At 39.0% G+C, this 20,944-nt stretch overlaps 1 protein-coding gene across 1 annotated transcript; it reads left to right on the top strand.

The window, feature by feature from the left end:
• Positions 1-1,021: 1,021 nt before the first annotated feature.
• Positions 1,022-20,760, top strand: RHAG (Rh associated glycoprotein). The gene is made up of 10 exons (XM_068421287.1): positions 1,022-1,198; positions 7,776-7,959; positions 9,203-9,353; positions 9,550-9,697; positions 10,444-10,610; positions 11,519-11,656; positions 13,114-13,235; positions 13,347-13,432; positions 14,071-14,144; positions 15,862-20,760. Exons 1-10 carry the CDS (start codon positions 1,063-1,065, stop codon positions 15,937-15,939), a joined length of 1,284 nt encoding a protein of 427 aa, XP_068277388.1. The 5' UTR covers positions 1,022-1,062; the 3' UTR covers positions 15,940-20,760.
• Positions 20,761-20,944: the final 184 nt, after the last annotated feature.

The following is a 20,944-nucleotide window of genomic DNA, read 5'->3' as shown; positions in this document are numbered from 1 at the left end:
TAGGCTACTACTGCAATTATCATCCCTTTTTTAATAGATAAATTTTTTTGTGAAATAAAGGCTCCTACAATAAAATTTTGGCTTATCATCTGAATAATGGATCATCAGAGGCCAAGTTACTCAGTATCACATCAATAAAATATTTTATCCACAAAACTTCTAAGAGTCAAGACACATTTTGACAAACAATGTGAATCTCAAAAACAAGTGATCGCCCAACAATAACCTAAGTGAAATTTAATTTGCTCCTTCCTTCATGAGAAAGTTTACAAACTGAGCTTTTTAAAACCATTTAAGAGATTTGGTCTCTGACATATTTTCATTGCCTGAGCTAAGGGAAATGCAAAAAACAATAATTCAAATTTTAAAATTGAGCTGTTTTTTTTCAAATTCCTCCTTTTAATAATCTACCGCTTTGTTTTTTAACAACTAGGAATATCCTTTTTTCTTATGGAGAAGTATAATTATTTTCTTATTAAATAAGAGTTCACAATGAGGATTTGTGCCCTGAGCACTTCATTCACTGTGAAATAAGAACAAGTACTTCTTCAGCCTGATGAAAGAGATTCTCTTCGCTTATCATATCCTATATGAAGAGAAAGGAGATTATCCATGTTTCATATAAGATGAAAAATTATTTACCTTTAAAATAAAAGCTACAACTTGAAGAAATTACTGACTACAGGAAACACAATTGACTGTCACCGTGTTCCTTACTATGTGCAGCAAACCAGGTTCTGCGAGATTTTCTTTTAGGCTATTTCCTTTTTAAAATACATGTAATACAGTAAGAAGCATATCTGTAGCTAAATGAGCTGTTTTGCATTACAAACTGAAAAAATAATATAAGCCAGCACTCCATGCACAGAAATAGCCTGGGAAATAGAAATCGTTACATTGACCCATACTGTTTCCCTCCCATAGTGGGTGTGACGGTGTGTTTGCCTGGCTCTCTGTTTCTTTTTTTTTTTTTTGCTATATCACCCAGATCCACTGAATTAGGCAGCTCCACTGAAGGCAAGCGTCTTTTATCAGGCTCTCACAGCCGCCTGCTCTCCTGTAATGCCTTCAGCCCTTGACACCAACATGAGGTTCAAGTTCTCGATCCTGGCTCTTCTTCTGGAAGTGATCATCATTGTTTTGTTTGGGATATTTGTGGAATATGACACCAGTGATGCCTCCCCAACTTTATACCCATGTAAGTGTTGCTGTCTAAGATTTATAGAAGTTAGAATTTCTTTAAACTAATCCTAAGCAAGATTTCTGAATAAGTTACGAGACCTACTGATATAGCTAGAAAAGAAGGCATGCTTTGGGGCAAACAAACTTTTTCTGAGGTGTGAAAGCAGCAGGCTTCAAAGACAAATTCAAGTTGAGCACATATAAAATTCTGAGAGTAGCTCACTGCTGAGAAGTTAGCTGTTCTGGGAGAGAAGAGTCCTGAAAATAGCTCTAGAGATTGCATAGCAAGTTAAAACACGAAGAAATATGAATTGCTTTGAGCAATTCTAGCATTTTCCAGAGATGAATGGTAGTGCTTCTTGCCAGACCTCCTATCCCGATTACTGTATCAAATAATGAAAATGTACAGAACATTTCATTACTACCATCCAGGTTTCGAAAGGTTGTCTTATGAGAACATGGAAATCGGGCAGCATATTCATCATCGTTACAAAATAGTTTGCAGAAACTGGACTCCACGAAGGGCTATAGTTTCTGTCACAAGGTGGATAACCCCCTCCTATCTTTCAAAGCAGTGGCTCAGCTGTAGACAGTAATGGTTCAGCCTGCAAACGTTTCTGTTGATTTGTTGTTCTGCAAATGCTTGATGAAGTTCAGGGAGAAAGCTTGTGGCCTGAGAAGTGGTTGCTGACTTCTCCCACCGTCCTCCTCCTCATGCAAAGATCAGACAGTTGTAAATAAACAGAAAAACAAGTCTGCAGAGGAGCAGCCTGTGTCTTGGTGGCAGTATTGAAAGTTTGTTGTTCATTTTCTTGGCTCTGATGTCTTAACGACTTGTAGCCCTGATTGCAGTCCTCTTAATGATGATCATAATGGTACAGAACTCCTTGCCTGTATGTAGTACCCATGTAATTTTGAGTTTATCCCTCTTTTTATCTCATTCCAACTGGCCTTTAAGTGACTCTTACAGGGGAATGTGATCTTGGGGTCACTTCACTCCCTAGTAGTCTTGTGTTGTATATCCTAACACAGAGCATTGTCCGATTGAGAGAACAGTGAATGCATGGCATTATTCAGCTCCAGATGCAAGTCAGCTGATGAACATCAGGGGCTAATTACTCACATTTGGGTTAACTCCACTGAGATGTAGCAGTATCCCCAAGAGACAGTAACTTAGGCTGTGCCAGTGCCCATTTTCTTTCTGAGATACAGCTTGGCCATGTCCATGGTATTGAACTAACCCAGTTCCTAAATTAGGTGGCCTTACCTAGACAGTATATTGGGAATGACCCTTGGTTCACTGTCACCCACGAGGTGATAGTTGGCCTAGGCAAAAACTATGCCAGAGACCACATTAATAATTTCACAGAACAGATAATTCTACTCTGGTACTGTTATTTTATTAACAGAGCTATTGCCTAAAACATCTGTCCACTTACCTCTTCTCTGACTCTACCCCAAAACAACATGACAACAGATACAGCCACGGAACAACAGTGTTTTGGGCATCTTTGTATAATTTGGTAAGCCAGAAGGATGCTGTCATGGGTCCTTCAGACTCAGATTAAGGTCTGTTTGCTCCACAAGAACTGAGAAAATGCCCTTTTCCAGTCTAAATAGCATACCTGCTGGCTCTGGTACTAAACTGACCTCCATTTTCTTGGAGTCCCCCTTATCAAGGAAAATGAAGAAAAGTGCATGGGATCCTCATCTTTGTGCCAGTAATTTAATAGTCTTCAGTAGCCCCTTACAGTACTGTGGTTCATTTCCTAGTAAACCTCGAGTCTTCTGGATGAAGATTACCTGTGCCACACACATCACCGTGGGTACTCTCTTCCTTGGGGAGCTCCTGGGATAGGCTGTTCTTGCCCTTAACAAAACCCTCTCCCAGACCTTGTGCAGAGCTTTAATTTAATATTTCCATTTTTAAAAGGTGTCAGAGAGAGGGCAGGAGCCTCATCAACATCACAGAGAACAGGATTCTTCTCACCAGATGCTACCACTACAATATAGGCCTTTAAATGTAATCTGTCCAGTTAGGGATTACCTATAGTTATTTCTTCCCTAATACCAGTGTCTAAAATATGTGGCAGAAATTGACTTCCATCTCCCACTCCTTCCTGCACAGGCAGTGTATAACTATGTTATATCTGCAAACTGTCCCCCAGCTGCCCACATTATTGAACTGCTAGCAAGCTTCTGGCATGGTTTTGGCTCATTCACAATAAAGAAGTGGAATAAAAGTAGGATTTCCTAATACGTATTTTCATTTTTAGGTCCTCTTCCTCTCAGACTTCCCTGTCTACAAAGTGCACACAAGTGCAGAGTTTGCCCGAGGATCTGGCAGAAAGTTAATGCTATGGTTGTATAGATGTATTAGGACATATCCTGAGCCAGGACTTCCCCTGAATTCACAAAATGATGTGTTCAAACTGCTTCCCATGCTATCCCCAGGGCTGTTAACTCATCTGTACCTCATAGATTTAGTTGTTTCATCCAGGGGCCAATTTATATTCTCAGAACTGCAGTGCAGGGCCTTCTTTTATATGCCTTAAATACCTCAGCACCATGAATCCAAGCTGTTTCAGTATTTTTGGACTGAAGAAAGATGAAAATAATAACTGAGGAACACCATAGTTTTGCACTCAGGTAAGGGGGCTTGAGCTGAGATCATTCCCAAAGCATAGCTTTGCATTATATCTATTTCTGGTGGATGCAAGTACAGGCATGGTGAATAGGATGGACAACTTCAGGTGTGCCGTGCCACTAGAATGGGAGCATAAGGGTGTGTGATGGTTTTGCAAGGACTCCTAGAGGATTACTTTAGTATCTCATATGTAATGTCCTGTGATTGATCCATGACTCATGGCTTAGGAAAACTTATGCACTCCCCTTGTTCAGGGTTCTACGGTTTACTCCTTTAGGCAGAGCAAAATCACAGTGTTAGTATAAACCTAGATGCCACAAGCATCTTTGCATTGAGACTGAACACTAGGCAGAGACCTTGCAGTGGAGTTAATATGTGGTTTTGTTCAGAATGTGCTGCAGCGTTTTTCCCAATCTTTATTTTCCTGTTTCACAGAAGTACTATGTTTTGTTAAACACAAATAGTTACTGAAACAGTTTGTTTCAAATCATGCTGTTTTCTCCATCATTTGAAATCATTCCAGACCTACTCTTCTTTAAAAGGAATGCTAAGAGGTAGCTAAGCACAAGGTATAGGCTGAAATTTGAAATTTGTCCTCAACATCCATGAACTAACCTAGTTTTAAGCAAGACTTTTAATCTTTTGTGTAAATAAGTCCAGATAGCTTTAAAATATTCATATGAAACCTTTCTAGTGCTCAGGAGGACCCAGGATTACATGTCAACCAGCTGCTTTTTTTCAAATAGAATTGCTTCTAATTTTCAGGGCTGGGGTAAGATTTCTAAAAGCACCTTTCAAGAGACCCGAGCATACAGAAGCCCCATTCGTGGGCACTGAGAATTAAACTCCTCAGTCATCAACATGCTTTTGAAACCTGTTCGTTTGCTCACATGTAGAGTCAGGTTACTTAGGCAGTAAAGCATCTTCTACTAATCTAGACATGATTTACTGAGATGTTGTATACATGGTTGGGATTGTTTTGATGAGAACAATTTACTTGCTTTGTCTGCAATGATTTAACCAGGAGATTGCAAACAAGAGCAAGTAATATGCTGCATGCTAACAAACCTTAATCTCCTCTGGGAGACTGGAAAAATTTTCTTATCTGGAGCTGAGTACCCTGAATGGGCAAAACCAAAACTTTATTCAAAAGTCCACGGCATAGGATGATTAAATAATAAAAATAGCAGAAGTAGGTAATTTTCAAAAGTACCTCTCCTTTTGTGCATGAAACTCAAGTGTGATATAAACTGAAACCTTTGAAGTCGTATATCACTTTGACTTGTCATACTAAGCATTTATTAAACACATTTCCATTTTATTCTGCTAAAGTCAAACAAAAAGGTTACTTTTGTAGATGTTGCTGTGCAGCTTTTATGGATTTGCTCTCTAGCTCTGTATTTTTTTGGTAACAGTAACAAACTTTTAATAAAGTAGTTTTACAAGTGTAAGAGAAATAACCTGGGCCACTTCTCAAATGCAAAGATGCTGATCCCACAGGCTACTGGGTGAATGGTCACTCGTAGAAAATTATTTTTAAAAGAAGGGAAAAAGACTTATTCAGCATCCAATTTTCACTTATCCTCAAAAAAGAGGGAAAGAGAACTTGGGTTACTCCTTCCCTTATTTGAAAAGAGCTTTCTCATGTGACCTGCCAACATGCTTTTGTCCCACTTAAAGAAAAAGGTGGGTGATCACCTGTACCTGAGATCATCAGGATGGTGTTAGAGGAATGCTGGGAAGGTTACCCACACTCAGTCCTACTGGCACTAACCACTGCTACATGTTTTTCAAGACATTTGAAGAAGAGTTGCTCTAGATGTGCAGTCCACCAGCCCAGTCAAGTCAGGTACAGCTCTGTGTTCCTGTGGCACAGGGTGGTGCAAGCTGGGAGGGTGCATAGACAGATGTAGCCGTCAGATGATGTTGTACTTTAATGCCCTTTTCCTAAACACCCTCCACTGACTCCTTCTGACACAGGAATATGGGTAAATTAAGCTGTGTTTTGAGTTCTGCATCCACTGAGACACTAAAGACTTTGCTGCTGGTGGGATCAAGAAGGTTATATTAGCATGGTTTGCATTGTCCCCAGCCATATTTTTTTCACCTCTTGCCCGGTCCGCTGAAGCAAGGGAATATGTTGAGCTCTAAGCCAGACAGTTATTTTCACACGGCATTGCAATACAAAATATGCAAATATATCAAAAGCAGAAGCCTAAGTCGGGAAGTTGATTGTATATCTTTTAACATAAGCATTAAGCAGAACACAAGAGTTTGGATAGTAGTTCTGGAAACTGAGTAATGTGGAGCAAGATGGGAAGCTCCCAAAGGACTGCAGGGGCCTCAAAAATCCCATCACTGGCTATTATTGAAGTCAAGAAATAAATGTGAAAATGTTCAGCCTAAAGAGGAAGCAAAAGGATTGGGGATGTCTGTGAACCACCTGCATTTTTATGCATCCTTTTCCTAGCAGGAAAGATACGTGTATCCCAGTGTAAAGGATCTTACTATATAAAATCATAGAATCATAGAATCACAGAATGGTTTGGGTTGGAAGGGGCCTTAAAGATCATCTAGTTCCAACCCCCCTGCCACAGGCAGGGACACCTTCCACTAGACCAGGTTGCTCAAAGCCCCATCCAACCTGGCCTTGAACACTGCCAGGGAGGGGGCAGCCACAGCTTCTCTGGGCAACCTGGGCCGGTGTCTCACCACTCTCACAGGAAAGAATTTCTTCCTAATATCTAATCTAAATCTCCCCTCTTTCAGTTTAAAACCGTTACCCCTCATCCTATCACTACACACCCTTGTAAAAAGTCCATGCACGCATGTATGTATTTCAGTGCTATGTCAGGGCTGGAATATGACAGTGCAAATATAAAGAGTTTATTAGGAATCTCCAGTAACTTATTGTACTTCTGTGCCCTCTTTTGGCTAAACATGGTAATGCATATAACAAAACTATAGGAATGCAGTAAGTGTGTAACCAGGAAACGTAACTTCAAGCCAAATATTATACTAACCGCGTTAACGTCTCAGGTTTTTCCTGCATATTTACATGTAAGAGGCAATGAAATCGAAATGAAAAGAAATCGTTTCTCTATACTGAGCTTCTTACTAACAATAAAATCAGAGAAAAAGCTTTAGTTACAGGACTCAAACCTGTTTGGTGTAGAGTGCATTGAATCACATAAAACTCTCAGAGTAACAAAATATTTTAAAATATAAAATATCCATGTTGTGGTGGTAAACTCAGTTTGTATTAAAAAGCCTAAAAAATGAAATTTTTGTACACAGTAAAAACATAGTAGAAAAAGGACTAGACATTTTTTAACAAAATTCATTTTTGAAGGAAAAAAAAATATTTAAAGGAAAAAAATCATATTTGAAGGAGGGTTAAGTATATGCTGATTAGCAACATTAATTTACTAGTTTAGACATTACCTTAAATGCCTTTTTCTTTTACCCAGGTGAAGAAATCAATCTTTTGCACCGTAATTTTTAGGGATCACAAGCATACCTTTGCACTGGGCCAACTAGCTTTCTACCAAACAAATCCCATGTACAATTTTGGAGTTAGCCAGAACACGCTGGATGTGACAACCTTTATTTGAGGGGGAAGAGAACTTTTCTGTAAGGACATGAAGATGTGATGTTCCAGATAGCTTCACACCCAGAGAACAGTTCCAGACTCATTAAATTTGCTAGTATAGAGATCTAGTGTTCTTTCCATAATGATATAGCAAGGAATAAAATCAATAACTGGGTCCTGCGTTTTCCAGACACTCAATCTTCAACTAGTAGACTGGTCAGGAAGTGGGGAAGGATGGATCACACTGATGACATGAATTTGGAACACTTTTCTATTAAATCTTCATTTTTCCCTAGCTTTCCTCCCTACATAGTCACTCTTCATACCCGCTACACAGACATGTTTTCTTTTCAGTCTTTCAGGACGTCCATGTGATGATATTTGTTGGATTTGGTTTCCTGATGACCTTTCTGAAGAAATATGGATTCAGCAGTGTTGGTATCAACATGCTCATTGCTGCCTTTGGTCTCCAGTGGGGAACCCTGATGCAAGGATTTTGGCACATGAAAAGAGGGAAAATTAATGTTAATATCAAAAGGTATATGTGAATTTATCAAAACTGACATTTCTATCCCTTAAGATATGAGGAGAAGCCATAAACTACAATGTCTGTGGGAACAGACTTCTAAGTTCACTGAAATCTGACTGTCCCCCTCTCAACATTCATCTGCCCTTCACCTCTAAGGGGCAACACCTGGTGCACTGGGCCAAGGGAACCAAAATGTGGGATGAAGTTTGAGGTGTTATGTTACATGTGGGCCATAGGTTGTGTAGAGAGACTGCTGTGAATCTCTGGAGCTGTGGAAGCTGGAAGATTTCCAGCAGTAGCACAGCACCTCCTGCATCCAGTAGGCACGAAAGGATCTGTCCTTCCATGACACGTGGGGTCAGTGTGTCTGGCTAGAACAGTGTGTCTATCCACTCATGAGGTTTTCTCCTACTTCTCAAGGAACAATTTGCATGATCACCACACTGCAGTAGGTTTTGGACCCCAATCATAGAATAAGACGTTATGAGCAATGTCTCTAGATACTTTTAATCTGCCTTCCATTCATTTACTCCGCTTCTACCAAGGTCTCAGAGTGTTTTCCACATCTGCAGTTCTGTTTTCTGAGGCAACTTGTAGACAATTTTGAAAGGAACAGCATCCAAACATTTCTGAGGGACAAGCAGAAATAAGTAATTTCTGCTTAAAGACAGGCATTTGTAGAGGAACCCATAAGTTAGTGCCCCTCTGCGCTGCAAATTTTCAATCCATTTGTAGTTTTATTTATCTTTGTCATTCCCCGTAACCTGTTAGCACCGGTCCTTCCTGGCAGCTAGTGCAAACATGATGCACAGTGATGGAAAGGCATGCAAGGCTTTTGAAATGAGATAAACTATCTGACCAAAGCTAAGAGCTCCTTGTCATCTTCAGAGCTCAAGTGACAGTCGGAGCTGAAAATATCCCTGCACATCTGCAATACACATCTCGTCTGACTTTTCACTATCATTTCAACCAGCCAAGCACATATATGGCATAAGTAGGAGGTAACCTTCCCAACTTTTTCCTCAGTAGCTGGTAAGGTCCCTACAAAACCCACCTGTAAAGGTTTGATTTAATTTTCATCCACAAAGATGATCTTGATAATTCTATATCTCAAGAGTTAAAGCTCTATAATTGTAATGATATGACAGGTTTGATATCACAACCTTATTTCAGGTCTTTTCAAACTGATTTTCTTTTTTTCTGTGTTTTTGTTTTGCTTTGTTTTGTTTTTTCTTCTTTTTCTTAACTTCAGCATGATAAATGCAGACTTCAGCACAGCCACTGCTTTGATTTCATTTGGAGCAGTCCTGGGGAAAACAAGCCCTGTTCAGATGCTGATCTTGACAATTCTGGAGATCACAATCTTTGCATGCAACGAACATCTAGTTACAGAAATACTTCAGGTACAACTATTTAGCAATAATTGTTTTCTGTTTATAACAAATGCTTCCACTTTTTAATATTTCCAGTTTACATATTCCAGGTTCTAGTTTCTACCATAGAAAATAAACCATTAAAGTCATCCAGACTTCTCCTTCATCAAATCCTCATCTTTATGCTGTATAAAATCTCTAGCTTTATTTTGGGTCCCTGTTACAGGCCACAGATGTTGGAGCCTCCATGACTATCCATGCTTTTGGAGCTTATTTTGGTTTGGCCGTAACCCTAGTCTTGTATCGTCCCAGTTTGAAAAACAAACACGAAAATGAAGAATCTACCTATCATTCGGACATATTTGCCATGATTGGTAAGTGAAGTAATAGTGAACGCTGATCAGTTGTTCATCCCTCTTTTATCCCTATGTTTTAATTATCGCCTATTATTACGCTGCATCCATTTTCTTAAGTACACTCCTAGAGGCATTTTTTTTTGTCTGATGCATGCACAATGTTTTCAGTGACACACATATTTTTACACTTTTTTCCTTAGTTAAAAAAAAAGGAAAGATCAAATTAAAGATGCATTTTCACTGTGCATTAGTGGTGACTCCCTTTTTATTAAATCTTCTGTTTAAATTTCCATAGAAATGGCTACAATTAAAAGTATTGAGCTGTGCCTGGCCTGCTAATGAATGTTAGAAACCATACATCTATCTGTCCATGAGATCTATTCATAGATCGATTTACCAGCTAAAACTAACAGTTGTATCAACAGATGATAAAGGATTTGCATGTGAACTGTCTTGCTAATGTATCCGATTCTGGTATGGTTTTCACAGCAGTGGTGAGCTTTGGCAGTGAGTGGGTCATGACAAGGGGTCACAATGTGTTAAAGTCTTCCAGTAAGATTTCACAGAGACCATGTGTCAAAATCCCAGTTGCCACTGTCAAAAGCTTCTGCATAATCTATTATTTCTTCCAGCATTTTGGCTATTTCATGTTTCTTATTGATCATGTTCCTCATTTCTTGTAGCTAGTTCTGTTGTGTTGGATCTTTCACAACACCTCTTGTGACTGAATAGTCTTTGTTTCGTTTTGACTTATATTCATCCAGGTACTCTGTTCCTTTGGCTTTTTTGGCCCAGTTTTAACTCTGCCATTGCATCTGAAACAATTTACCAGATGAAAGCAATTGTCAACACTTACTATTCCTTGGCTGCATGTACTGTCGTAACATTTGCCCTGTCCAGCCTGGTGGATCAAAGAGGCAAATTCAGCATGGTAAGAATCACATTGCAACCTCTGTTAAATCGAGTCACCTTTCTATAATAAGGATGATTAGGCAGATTCCCAATGTCCGTGAGCTATCTGGAGCCTTATGATATGGGCAAAATTAGAGCTATTATAGTTCTAAAAGCTGCAATGTAAGTTTGGGCCCTGAGGAAACCCACCTCGCTTTAGGTTTGTGGCGATTCCTCAGTGGGATCACTGCATCTGGAGAGTGAAAAGCTCTTAGACAGTATAGCGATGGTCCTGCTCCCTTGTTCTCTCTTGTCCACAGAACCTGCTGGACCATAGAGACATTAGTCCAATGTTCAGGTGGAATTTTGGGTCTTATTCCAAAGAAGATCCTATGTGAGTTACCATATTGCAATAGCCAAAATAGGTCTCTCGAGGCAATGACCTGTTCCCTGGCAATCTCACAGTGCAGCTGCACAGCAGGAAAAGCCAAACTAGGTTGGAGCTGCCAGGCTGCCAACCTTTCATCTCCTTGCCCTAAAATCCAGCCCTACGTTTTCACCCACTTCTTCCCAGCACTTGCAGTGTTCCTCTAAGCGCAGCATGAGCAGGCACAGTTCAATGAGCTTGCAGAATAGGCTGCTTTTGTAGGAGACAGCTCTCACTGGCTCAGCCTGGTTTCTTGAGAGGTCAGAAGAGTTTTAGTGACTTTGCAAAAGCTGGACTTCATTAAACTGGCCCCAGTTAAACTGGCTTAGAGCAGCTTTGAACCAACACCCTGAACACGTAACAGGGAACCGTGTTTTAAATCCCTGTTCATCTTCATTGGAAAAACACTACCTGAAGAAAAGGAAAACTTCTGTATGCAAAAAAGACTTCAAAGTCACTCAGCCCTTAAAACAAACCTCTGTTCCACATATATCACCTCCACCTCTGGATGCTCTTTGCAGGTTCTCATTCAAAATGCCACCCTGGCAGGAGGAGTAGCAGTGGGTACCTGTGCTGACCTGTCAATCCACCCTTTTGCTGCCATGTGCATTGGGAGCATTGCTGCAATCATCTCTGTCCTTGGGTTCCACTTCCTAACTGTAGGTATTGAGGAGCCACCTCTGATCTCATTTACTTATTGCTTCATTGTCTTTACTGGAGCTCCCTTGGTTTGCTAGAAAGGGAGCTTAGAAACTGACTGATACAGTACAGAGAGTAAGCTCTAGACAATGGCTATTTTTAAATCAGTGTGATTTAAATATATGCTTATGATCTAACTTCAGTCCATCACCTAGCTAAAAACAGAAAACAATCAGGAAGATATCAGAGTTCATTAAAGTTGGGATTTCTGTTCAAGGAGCTGCCAGAATTTTGCTCCAAGACCATGTTTCAGTGAAATAGGACTAACTGCATTTCAGTCTTTTAAAATTTCTAAATAGACCTGTAATCAAAAAATACTTTGAACTATAAAATGAAATTGTTCCATGTGCAAAATGTAGAAACAAAGTATTCTGACTAAAACTGTTTAAACTGTCATTTCCTGATGAAGAAACATTCTGGAAGAAAATACTTGAGTAGCAGACTCAGAACAGGCATATATGTATTAGCCGCCTCTCTCAACTCTTGCTGCAGTGGCTGAAAAGAGTAGGAATATCAGTGGATTGTCATGTGTTTTGTTCCTTGATATTTATGATGGTAGCTTGGACATTTGTGCCATTATTCACACAAACTTAGTTTTCACTGCATATAAACAATTTCACAGTGAAGGTGTGTATACATCCTGTAATACACGTAATACATCCTGGGGTGTATTAGAAGGGGTGTGGTTAGTAGGTCAAGAGACGTTCTCCTCCCCCTCTACTCTGCCCTGGTGAGGCCGCATCTGGAATATTGTGTCCAGTTCTGGGCCCCTCAGTTCAAGAAGGACAGGGATCTGCTAGAGAGAGTCCAGCGCAGAGTCACGAAGGTGATTAAGGGAGTGGAACATCTCCCTTCTGAGGAGAGGCTGAGGGAGCTGGGTCTCTTTAGCTTAGAGAAGAGGAGACTGAGGGGTGACCTCATTAATGTTTATAAATATGTAAAGGGCAAGTGTCATGAGGATGGAGCCAGGCTCTTCTCAGTGACATCCCTTGACAGGACAAGGGGCAATGGGTGCAAGCTGGAACACAGGAGGTTCCACATAAATATGAGGAAAAACTTCTTTACGGTGAGGGTGACCGAACACTGGACCAGGCTGCCCAGAGAGGTTGTGGAGTCTCCTGCTCTGGAGACATTCAAAACCCACCTGGACGCGTTTCTGTGTGATATGATCTAGGCAATCCTGCTCCGGCAGGGGGATTGGACTAGATGATCTTTCAAGGTCCCTTCCAATCCCTAACATTCTGTGATTCTGTGATTCTGTGAAGGGAAAGATGGCAAGTTTTATAGCTAAACTTTGCGTACATGAAATAAGTTAAATTGTTTCTTGTACTTCTGCACTACTTTCTTTTGCATGACATTCTAGAGATAATGGAAGACTATAGACTCATTATAAATTTCATATTTCCCCTCATTTCAGCCTTTGTTGGCATCCAAGCTGAACATTCAAGACACTTGTGGAGTTCATAATTTACATGGTTTACCTGGACTGCTGGGAGGTATCGCTGGCATTGTAGTAACTGCGATAAAAGAGGAAGCTAGGTAAGTTAGAAGATAGAAAATCTTGTCAAGCAAGTACAGTGTTGTAAGAACAATTATCAGTCTCAAAGTGTAAGAGTTTTTTGATTGTCGATGTTTTTCTGCCCTTTTCAGGCAAGGTGTCCGCTTTACTCCTGGCATGCAGGCTGCTGCCCTGGGCAGTACAGTTGGAATTGCACTGGTGGGCGGAGCACTGACAGGTCAGTCTGATGCATACAGCAACTGAAATATAAGTGAATTTAGAGGTTTGCCCCTGGAGAACTTTGATATATCAACAATTTCATGCGAATAATACAAGACAGAAAAATAGAAATAATGCATGATGGCACACTGGCAGAAATTTAAATATGCAAAAGCAGTTTTCCAATAATTTTGCCTTCAAATGAAGCCTAGATATGTTACTGAATACATGCTTCAAAGACACTGGGTGGTATATATAGGAATAATAAGATCTTCCAAACAGAATTCTTGTCTAGATTCAGACACTTAAATTTCTGAACAGAAACTATTTTGAGATTAAGACATATTCATTTAGGTGTCACATGTTTCCATGTGATTGTGGATACTTTCCAAACAAAAATTCAGGCTGAAATAGAAAATTCCAGTCTGAAATCTGGGAAAGGTTTGAGCAATTAAAAACAAGCTCTTATTTATGTCGACATGAAGAAACTTGCATCACCTTTCATAATGAGTGACCTGGTGTCCCAAGATGGTTGGGCATTTCTGTAGACTAAGAAATGAGTTAGAAAACTTAGATGACCCTCTAAGCTACATCTGAGGAACATTTATTTGGGCATTTTGTCCATTTTTTTAACCTCTGATGCTGTTTTTCCTGCAGGTGGTATTTTAAAGCTGCCCTTCTTGGGACAACCATCTGACCAGAACTGCTTTGATGACTCTGTTTATTGGGAGGTAAGATACAACCTGCCTTTGTTTTCATTATGTCGGAAGATGTACAGCACAGTACTGTTCTCCTGGGATTTGCACACGAGTCAGCTTTCAAAAATGTTGCTCTGCCTCAGGCTGTGAATTTATCAAGGCCACCTTCAGGATCTTTTTTGGAATTGCTAGCTAGTCATGCTATTTGTATTGGACTAACCTTGAACAAAAAGCAGAAATAAAGCCAACAAACTGAGACCTCAGTGGAGCTCTTTATCTCTCTAAAGTGATCGCTGTGTCAGGTATCCTCTTCCTTCTTGTAGTTTAGACACATGATATTTGCATTTTTGGCTAAATGGTTCTGCTTTTCTAGTGTCAACTAAAATTTCATATGGAATCAAATTTAGAGCACTTCTTCAGTATTTGTAGGGTGAGTCTCCCTTAGGCTGAGCAGAAGCTCTTCTGCTTCCTGGTTGAATGACCTGACCACTGAGGTTATCAGAAGAAGACAGGCCTCCTGGCACTATAGTTTTATGCACGAAGACACAAACAATGGGGCTGAGAAACAAGTACATCTGAAATAGCCCTGTCAGGGCTCAATGAAAAGATGTCTCTAGATTGCAGTTCATTCGAATCCTTCCAGATCTATGTTAGGTTACATGAACTAAAACCTTGAACGTCTCTATATTCCCCACTGATAATGAAAGACCTTTCATTCCCTACCTCAAATGTAGAGCTGTGTACCATAGACACCTAGATTTGATCAGTTGAGTCCCATATACATCTCTGAGTTGGATGCCTACAATCAAGTGCAGAGTAGAAACTCAGACATACCTTTCCTCTTGGCTAAGCTAAGAAGCTCCCTGTACTGTTTGTAGGCTTTCTGCATCTCCCTTAATTAGAGACTGCTGACAGATTCTTAATTTAGGCAATCTGAATTTTATGCTTTATGCCAGGACAAACTCAAAAAGGCAAGACAAGAAGAAATACATCATATATTTTCCTTATAAATAAAATGTTGTGAACCCAAAAGGAGACTTTATTACATTTTTTAATGAATTAAACTCCGGTATGAACACACAATTTGGCTTTTGGTAAGAGAAAGTTTGCAGCCTAAGGGGAAGTTTTGAGCCAAAAGATCAGCTGTAGCAATGACAATCAGAAAAAATAACTTTCAATGACAGGTCTGCAAGTCATTCACTGTTTGACCTCAAGAAAGTCAAAGCACTGGTTTTCAGCAAGGCTTGAAATAGGCTGTCATATGTAAATGATAAAAAATGTCAGGAAAATGAAAGTTTTAAAGTGTGGCTGAAGAATTCACAGCCTGTGTTGACCAGTGATAATAGTACAACCATGCTCAATTGAAAGTCCTGTAGTATCAGTAGAACTGCTCAGAAATATTCTAAGTGAGCTTTATCAGGGAGTGGGAAGGGACATTGACATTTAGCATACAGCATTGTTTATATTTCATTAGAGATGGTCACCTTGTTTCTTTAGAGCTCTTTGAAAATCCCAGATATTAATTTTGCACTCTGGTAGCTAACATCAGTGTTAAGGAATTCTTCTGTTACGAAAACCCTGAATTCATCCCTAAGAATTCAGAACTGGTGATTCATGTCAGGCTGGGCCAATGTCAATAAATAGACACATAATATATACAAACAGAATGACATTGTCAGTGCATTTTAGTCTCCTTTTATGGCAAAAGGAAGTCTATATGTCATCAGCTGAACTCTTCTCTAATTTTCAGGTTCCAGAAGAGGAGAAACCACATGAAATTCACTCCAACAACTATGATGAGCACAGCAGATTTGAAGCCACCATGTAGAAAAATAATTAATCTGTAATATTTGTCCTAACGATGCTCTTTTCAGTTTCTAATGATAAAAAACAACATCCGAGTATTATCCTAACTACATTAGGTTTTCAAGAAGGGGCTGTAGATAGCTATATTTTTGTAATATAAAACAAGCTTGATTTTAGAACACATAGTCATTATGACAAGCTCAGGTGAATTGATTATATCCTTCCAATGTATTTGATCATCAGGAAAAATCCACCAGAAACTTCTCTACAAAATTATCTATATTTTACCTTTTGTCATCACAGAGTCAATATAGCCATTGCAACAACCTTTGTCTTTCAAGCCTGTTACAGGATATTGTGTTTAACTGCAAGATTTCTGAGTTATAGTCACATCTTTCAACTACATAGGGGTAATCAAGAAGAAATGGATTGATATTGTTTATTTGGATTCTAATAAGCTTTTCACCAGAGCACCCCAGATTAAATTTTTAAGAAAGTATGTTGTCCTGTTTTTGGATGGGGAAGAAAATGTGCTGTATTTTGAAGACTGGTTACAACAGGAAACAAAATGTTGAAATCATTTTCATGGCAAAGCACAGAATATAGTGATTGACAAGGTATACTAAGTGTCAATATGAGTATCAAGATTCTTTGTTAGTAATATGCTTATTGAAAGGGAGAAGAAATTGAAATGGTGAAAAATTTCATTATTGGTACAGATTTATTTAGACTGTTTCAAGGACACAGTAAGGGAATTGAGTAGGAGCTATGAGAAATAGGTAATTACATAATATGTCTTGTTGCATCAAACAGTAGTAAGTGCATAGTAGCACTGTTAATGTCAATAGATATAAACTGAACTAAATGCTAGCTCCAAGAAAAACTGTGAGTAGTTAGGAACTGATCAGAAAGCAAGTGTGTTCAACCTACAGAATACTCAGTGAAGAACTTCTGTGTGGTGATATGCTACCTTTGAAGTCACTGCCTCCTAAAACGAGAAAGAAGAAAGAAGAAAGAAGAAAATTAAAGCTAAATTGAGGTAAATGAACTCCACCCAAGAAGTGATGATAATGGCTGCTCAATTAAAAGAGACAAAAATAGAGGTATCTGAAGGAATTCTATGAGAATTCCTATGTGTGTGTAGGCACACATCTGTGCCTACCTACATGTGGTCATCCATCTAGAGGCAATGGATGAGAGATGAAAATCTAACAGAAGGATCACAGTGCCTCTAGGCATTATTCAGACACAGAAAGCTACCACTGATGTCTCAGAAGGACAAGCTATAGTGGATGAACTTTCAAGACTTTTTTATATTAGCATATTTCAAGTCTTACTTATCAGAGAGAAAAAACTCCTCTCATATAAAATGCCACTGATATTTTCAGTTCTGCTGATGCATTTTTCCTTGAAAAACTTTAGAAAGATCCTAGTCAGGGCTGTCCCATATGTTATATCAGCTGTATACTGCTATATATGTCAGATTTCTATCTATGAATGAAAATACATTTGTTGTAAGACACTTTGGTTCAGATATGCTCTTTTGCAGATGTGCAACAACTGACTTTTCTACCTTGCTGGCTAGAAGACATCTGTTATTCTTTCAAAGCTTTCACACAATCATTTTTGTAAAAACTGAGAAGGCATTTAACAATGTAAATATTGCATATGTAAAGATTTTAGAAGTATTTTGTGCATAATTTACAAACAGAAAGTATTGAAGTACGTGAAAAATATTCCATATGTAGATAGACTGTGAAAATCTTATCCTCTATACATGAAGCTCACCCCTCAAAATTCTGCTTGGGGATTCAGAGGGTCTTTCATTCACCTACAGTTGTGAAGCAATTTCACTGATTGTGAGTGGTGACCACAAAGGAACACCTGAGTGAGAAAGTACTGCTCTCTGTGAGTAAATCTTTCAGAATTATGTCCTCAATAGTTATTTTTAGTTCTTTAAAACAAAAGGGGGAGAAATAAACTATGTAGTTTTGTTCTCCAGTTCTTCTTATGATCTTTCCATCATACCCCAGGCCCTCATACACTAAGTACTCATTATTATCCTCCACTTTTTTTCAGAAGATTACTTCCCTAGAGAAACTGGTCCTTCAAGTTCTCTCAAAAAAAACAAAGTAGGGAGATGGATCCTTTTACATAGAAATTTATTCCACCTAACCAGCTACCATTTTCAGGAAATTCTTTGCTTCCTTTTTGACAAAGAAGGATCCTAGAAGTTGGGCCTGTAGCGATAGGACAAGTGGCCTGTAATGGTAGGACAAGGAGTAATGGTTTTAAACTAAAAGAGGGGAGATTCAGACTAGATGTAAGGAAGAAATTGTGAGGGTGGTGAAACACTGGCACAGGTTGCCCAGAGAAGTGGTAGATGCCCCATACCTGGAAACATTTAAGGTCAAGTTGGATGGGGCTTTGAGCAACCTGGTCTAGTTGAATATGTCCCTGCTCATTGCAGGGGGGTTGGACTAGACGACCTGTAAAGGTCCTTTCCAACCCAAACCATTCTGTGATTCTATGTTTCTAAGTCTAGCTTAGCCTGGGAAACTGTATTTTAGACGGCTGAAACCACGTGAGGAGTATATGACTTTAACAACTGGAAGAAGGATTACAAACACATCTGTGAAAAACACTTCAACAGGTCCATTCTGATGTTCACAATACTTAAAAGCTAACAAATAATACAGAAAAAGCAGTAGGACAACTGAAAATGTAAAAAGTATGTGTTGTAAAAACACCAAACAAGAAACAGGACAAGTGACCTCTTGAACAACGTGGTGCAGCCAGATGCCTAAACCCCTCATGTGAAGTTAAACTAAATGAACAGGATGTGAGAAACTACAGACCATTACATGAGAAAATTGCTGGATGTGACAGGAAACAATATAACACTCTGATAAGAATAACAGATAACACCATGAAAAACGAAAAGTGACCTATATGAGAAATGGCCTAATTGCACAGATAATTGTAGGGGAGAATTGGGGATCTTCTGGGGAGCATAACCTTGAAAGGCAGCAGTGCCTCTGTAAGCATAACTGAAATAACAACCTCAGGCACAGATGTAGCAAATCTGAGACCAAACAAAATTTAACCAGTAGTGGGCAAGGATGGAGAAGGCAAAGAAATAGGAAAAGGGACAATGAGGCATGCAAAACAACCTGCAACGAGGGCTGTCTTGGGTATCTGTCAGGCAGTCCTGAGATAGATCACTGCAGCCCAGAGCAAGACAATAAATCAAATATCTTGTTTTGATCATCCAGGCATGTTTGATTTCCTCCTGTGGTCTCCACCCTGCTATGGTGGAGAGCTGCTGATCATGCACAACCCAAAGTTCTTTCATTCCCTATGGTCAGAAGCCTTAGACAAGTTCTCAGCTCAAGACAGATTAATCCAGGCTTTACAGTTTGACCACCCTATATGAAAAGATTGGACACAGAATTTTCCCAGCATGTTTCAGACTTTTTCCAGCATTTTTCAAACTGCTCTTCACCCCAAACAGACTCTGTGCAACAGACAGTTCACACAGTTGTCTGTGATAGTGTCATCAGGAAATGAAATACAGTAGGTTTTGGCTATCTAGATAAACTTTTTTTTAATCAGAGCTTTAAACATTACTTTCTTTGCAATGTGACTGTGCCGTTGAAGTGTATGATTTGTTTCTCCTAAGGTTCTTTATCCCAATCACGCACCTCCATACTTCAGATGTCAGTGGCATTTGGTTCTCTGTCTTAGGCTATTTTCTTTAGTTGGTTATTTCCAAATTAATCAAAGCTTTGAATACTTTGAGTAAGTAGAGTTTCTTTTGTACATAATTACAATTTCTGTGTAATATGTTACTGGACACTACGGAGAGGTGTCCAGCCTTACAGAAGCTTAAAATTTTTTGCTAAGAGCCCTTTTGCTCATCAGTGAGGGAGCCATATACCGGCAGGAAAGGAAAGCAAGGAGTTAAATGAGACACAGGGCAAAGGATGAGCTTTGAGGTTGGGACTGAAAAGTAAACCAAAGTTAAAGTACAACTACCTAAATGTGAGGTTCACAATGACTAGCATTTCTTTTCTTTCTCATAAAAGACTGCCAATGTTTCATCCTCTCCAATATCCACTGAACACTTTCTGTCTTACCTTTGTGCTCACTTTGAATTTTTTTAACATAAAAAAGCTTAAATAAGGCTTATTCTTTTAAAGAAATGACTAAAAACTCATTCAGTATCGACATTTATTAAGCTGTGCATAAAACTATCTGAAAAAGATGTGTTAAATGGCAGCAACTCTGTGTAACTTTCAACTTGAAATTAGATTCCACCACCAGGATGCTGAAAGCTCTGTCTCAGATTTCTGTCATTCTCAGAAGAAACTTTAGGAGACTGTTCATATTTTTCAAATTAGTAACATTTTGGAGGTTAGGTCAGCCATCCTTTAAAAGATATTTTCTGTATCCAGTCCTAATCAGAAAACAGATCTCTTTCTCTGTAAGGGTCAAACTGACCAGAAGCCACTGGGATTGGTGGTTGTCTAAATGAAAACTTCAAATTTAATGTTTCTAATGCAGAGTATCTCTTTTTTTCTTTTTTTAAAAGAGATTAAATACAGATAGATGAAATTTTAATAAAATGAAAAAAGGAGTTGTACTTAAAGAAACATAAAGATTTATCTTAGCATTATTTTCTCTTATTAGCAATTATTTCTTATTTAAACTAACCAAAGGTCAGGTTATTGACACACAGCCCTTTTCCAAAACACCAGTGGATGATCATAACTTTGAAGACTATCTTACAGATATTCTATACTACCTCTTTCAGAGCAATATCTTTTCATTTCATTACTGAAAGGCAAATTTATTTTAAAGCCACTTACTGAAGTAAGTGCATTTGCCTGCAAAATTTCTTTTAAAACATTTGTGTTCGAATCTGTTGCTGATTAAATGAATAAATTAAACGATCAGATGATCAATTGTATTTGTTTGGTATTTCTTGGGGGCATACAGTCTTCTTTCTCTCTCACTGGGATCAA

The sequence above is a fragment of the Nyctibius grandis genome, chromosome 1, assembly GCF_013368605.1.
Source record: "Nyctibius grandis isolate bNycGra1 chromosome 1, bNycGra1.pri, whole genome shotgun sequence".
Taxonomy (NCBI): Eukaryota; Metazoa; Chordata; class Aves; order Nyctibiiformes; family Nyctibiidae; genus Nyctibius; species Nyctibius grandis.
Note: the sequence above shows the minus strand (reverse complement) of the source record. Positions and strands in the feature narration are given on the sequence as shown.

Bases quoted from the DNA above. Each gene is read 5' to 3' on its own strand.
- RHAG (XM_068421287.1), top strand. From the start codon at position 1,063: ATGCCTTCAGCCCTTGACACCAACATGAGGTTCAAGTTCTCGATCCTG. The intron at 7,960-9,202 runs GTATATGTGAAT...TCTTAACTTCAG, and splicing joins ATTAATGTTAATATCAAAAG to CATGATAAATGCAGACTTCA. The intron at 9,698-10,443 runs GTAAGTGAAGTA...ATATTCATCCAG, and splicing joins GGACATATTTGCCATGATTG to GTACTCTGTTCCTTTGGCTT.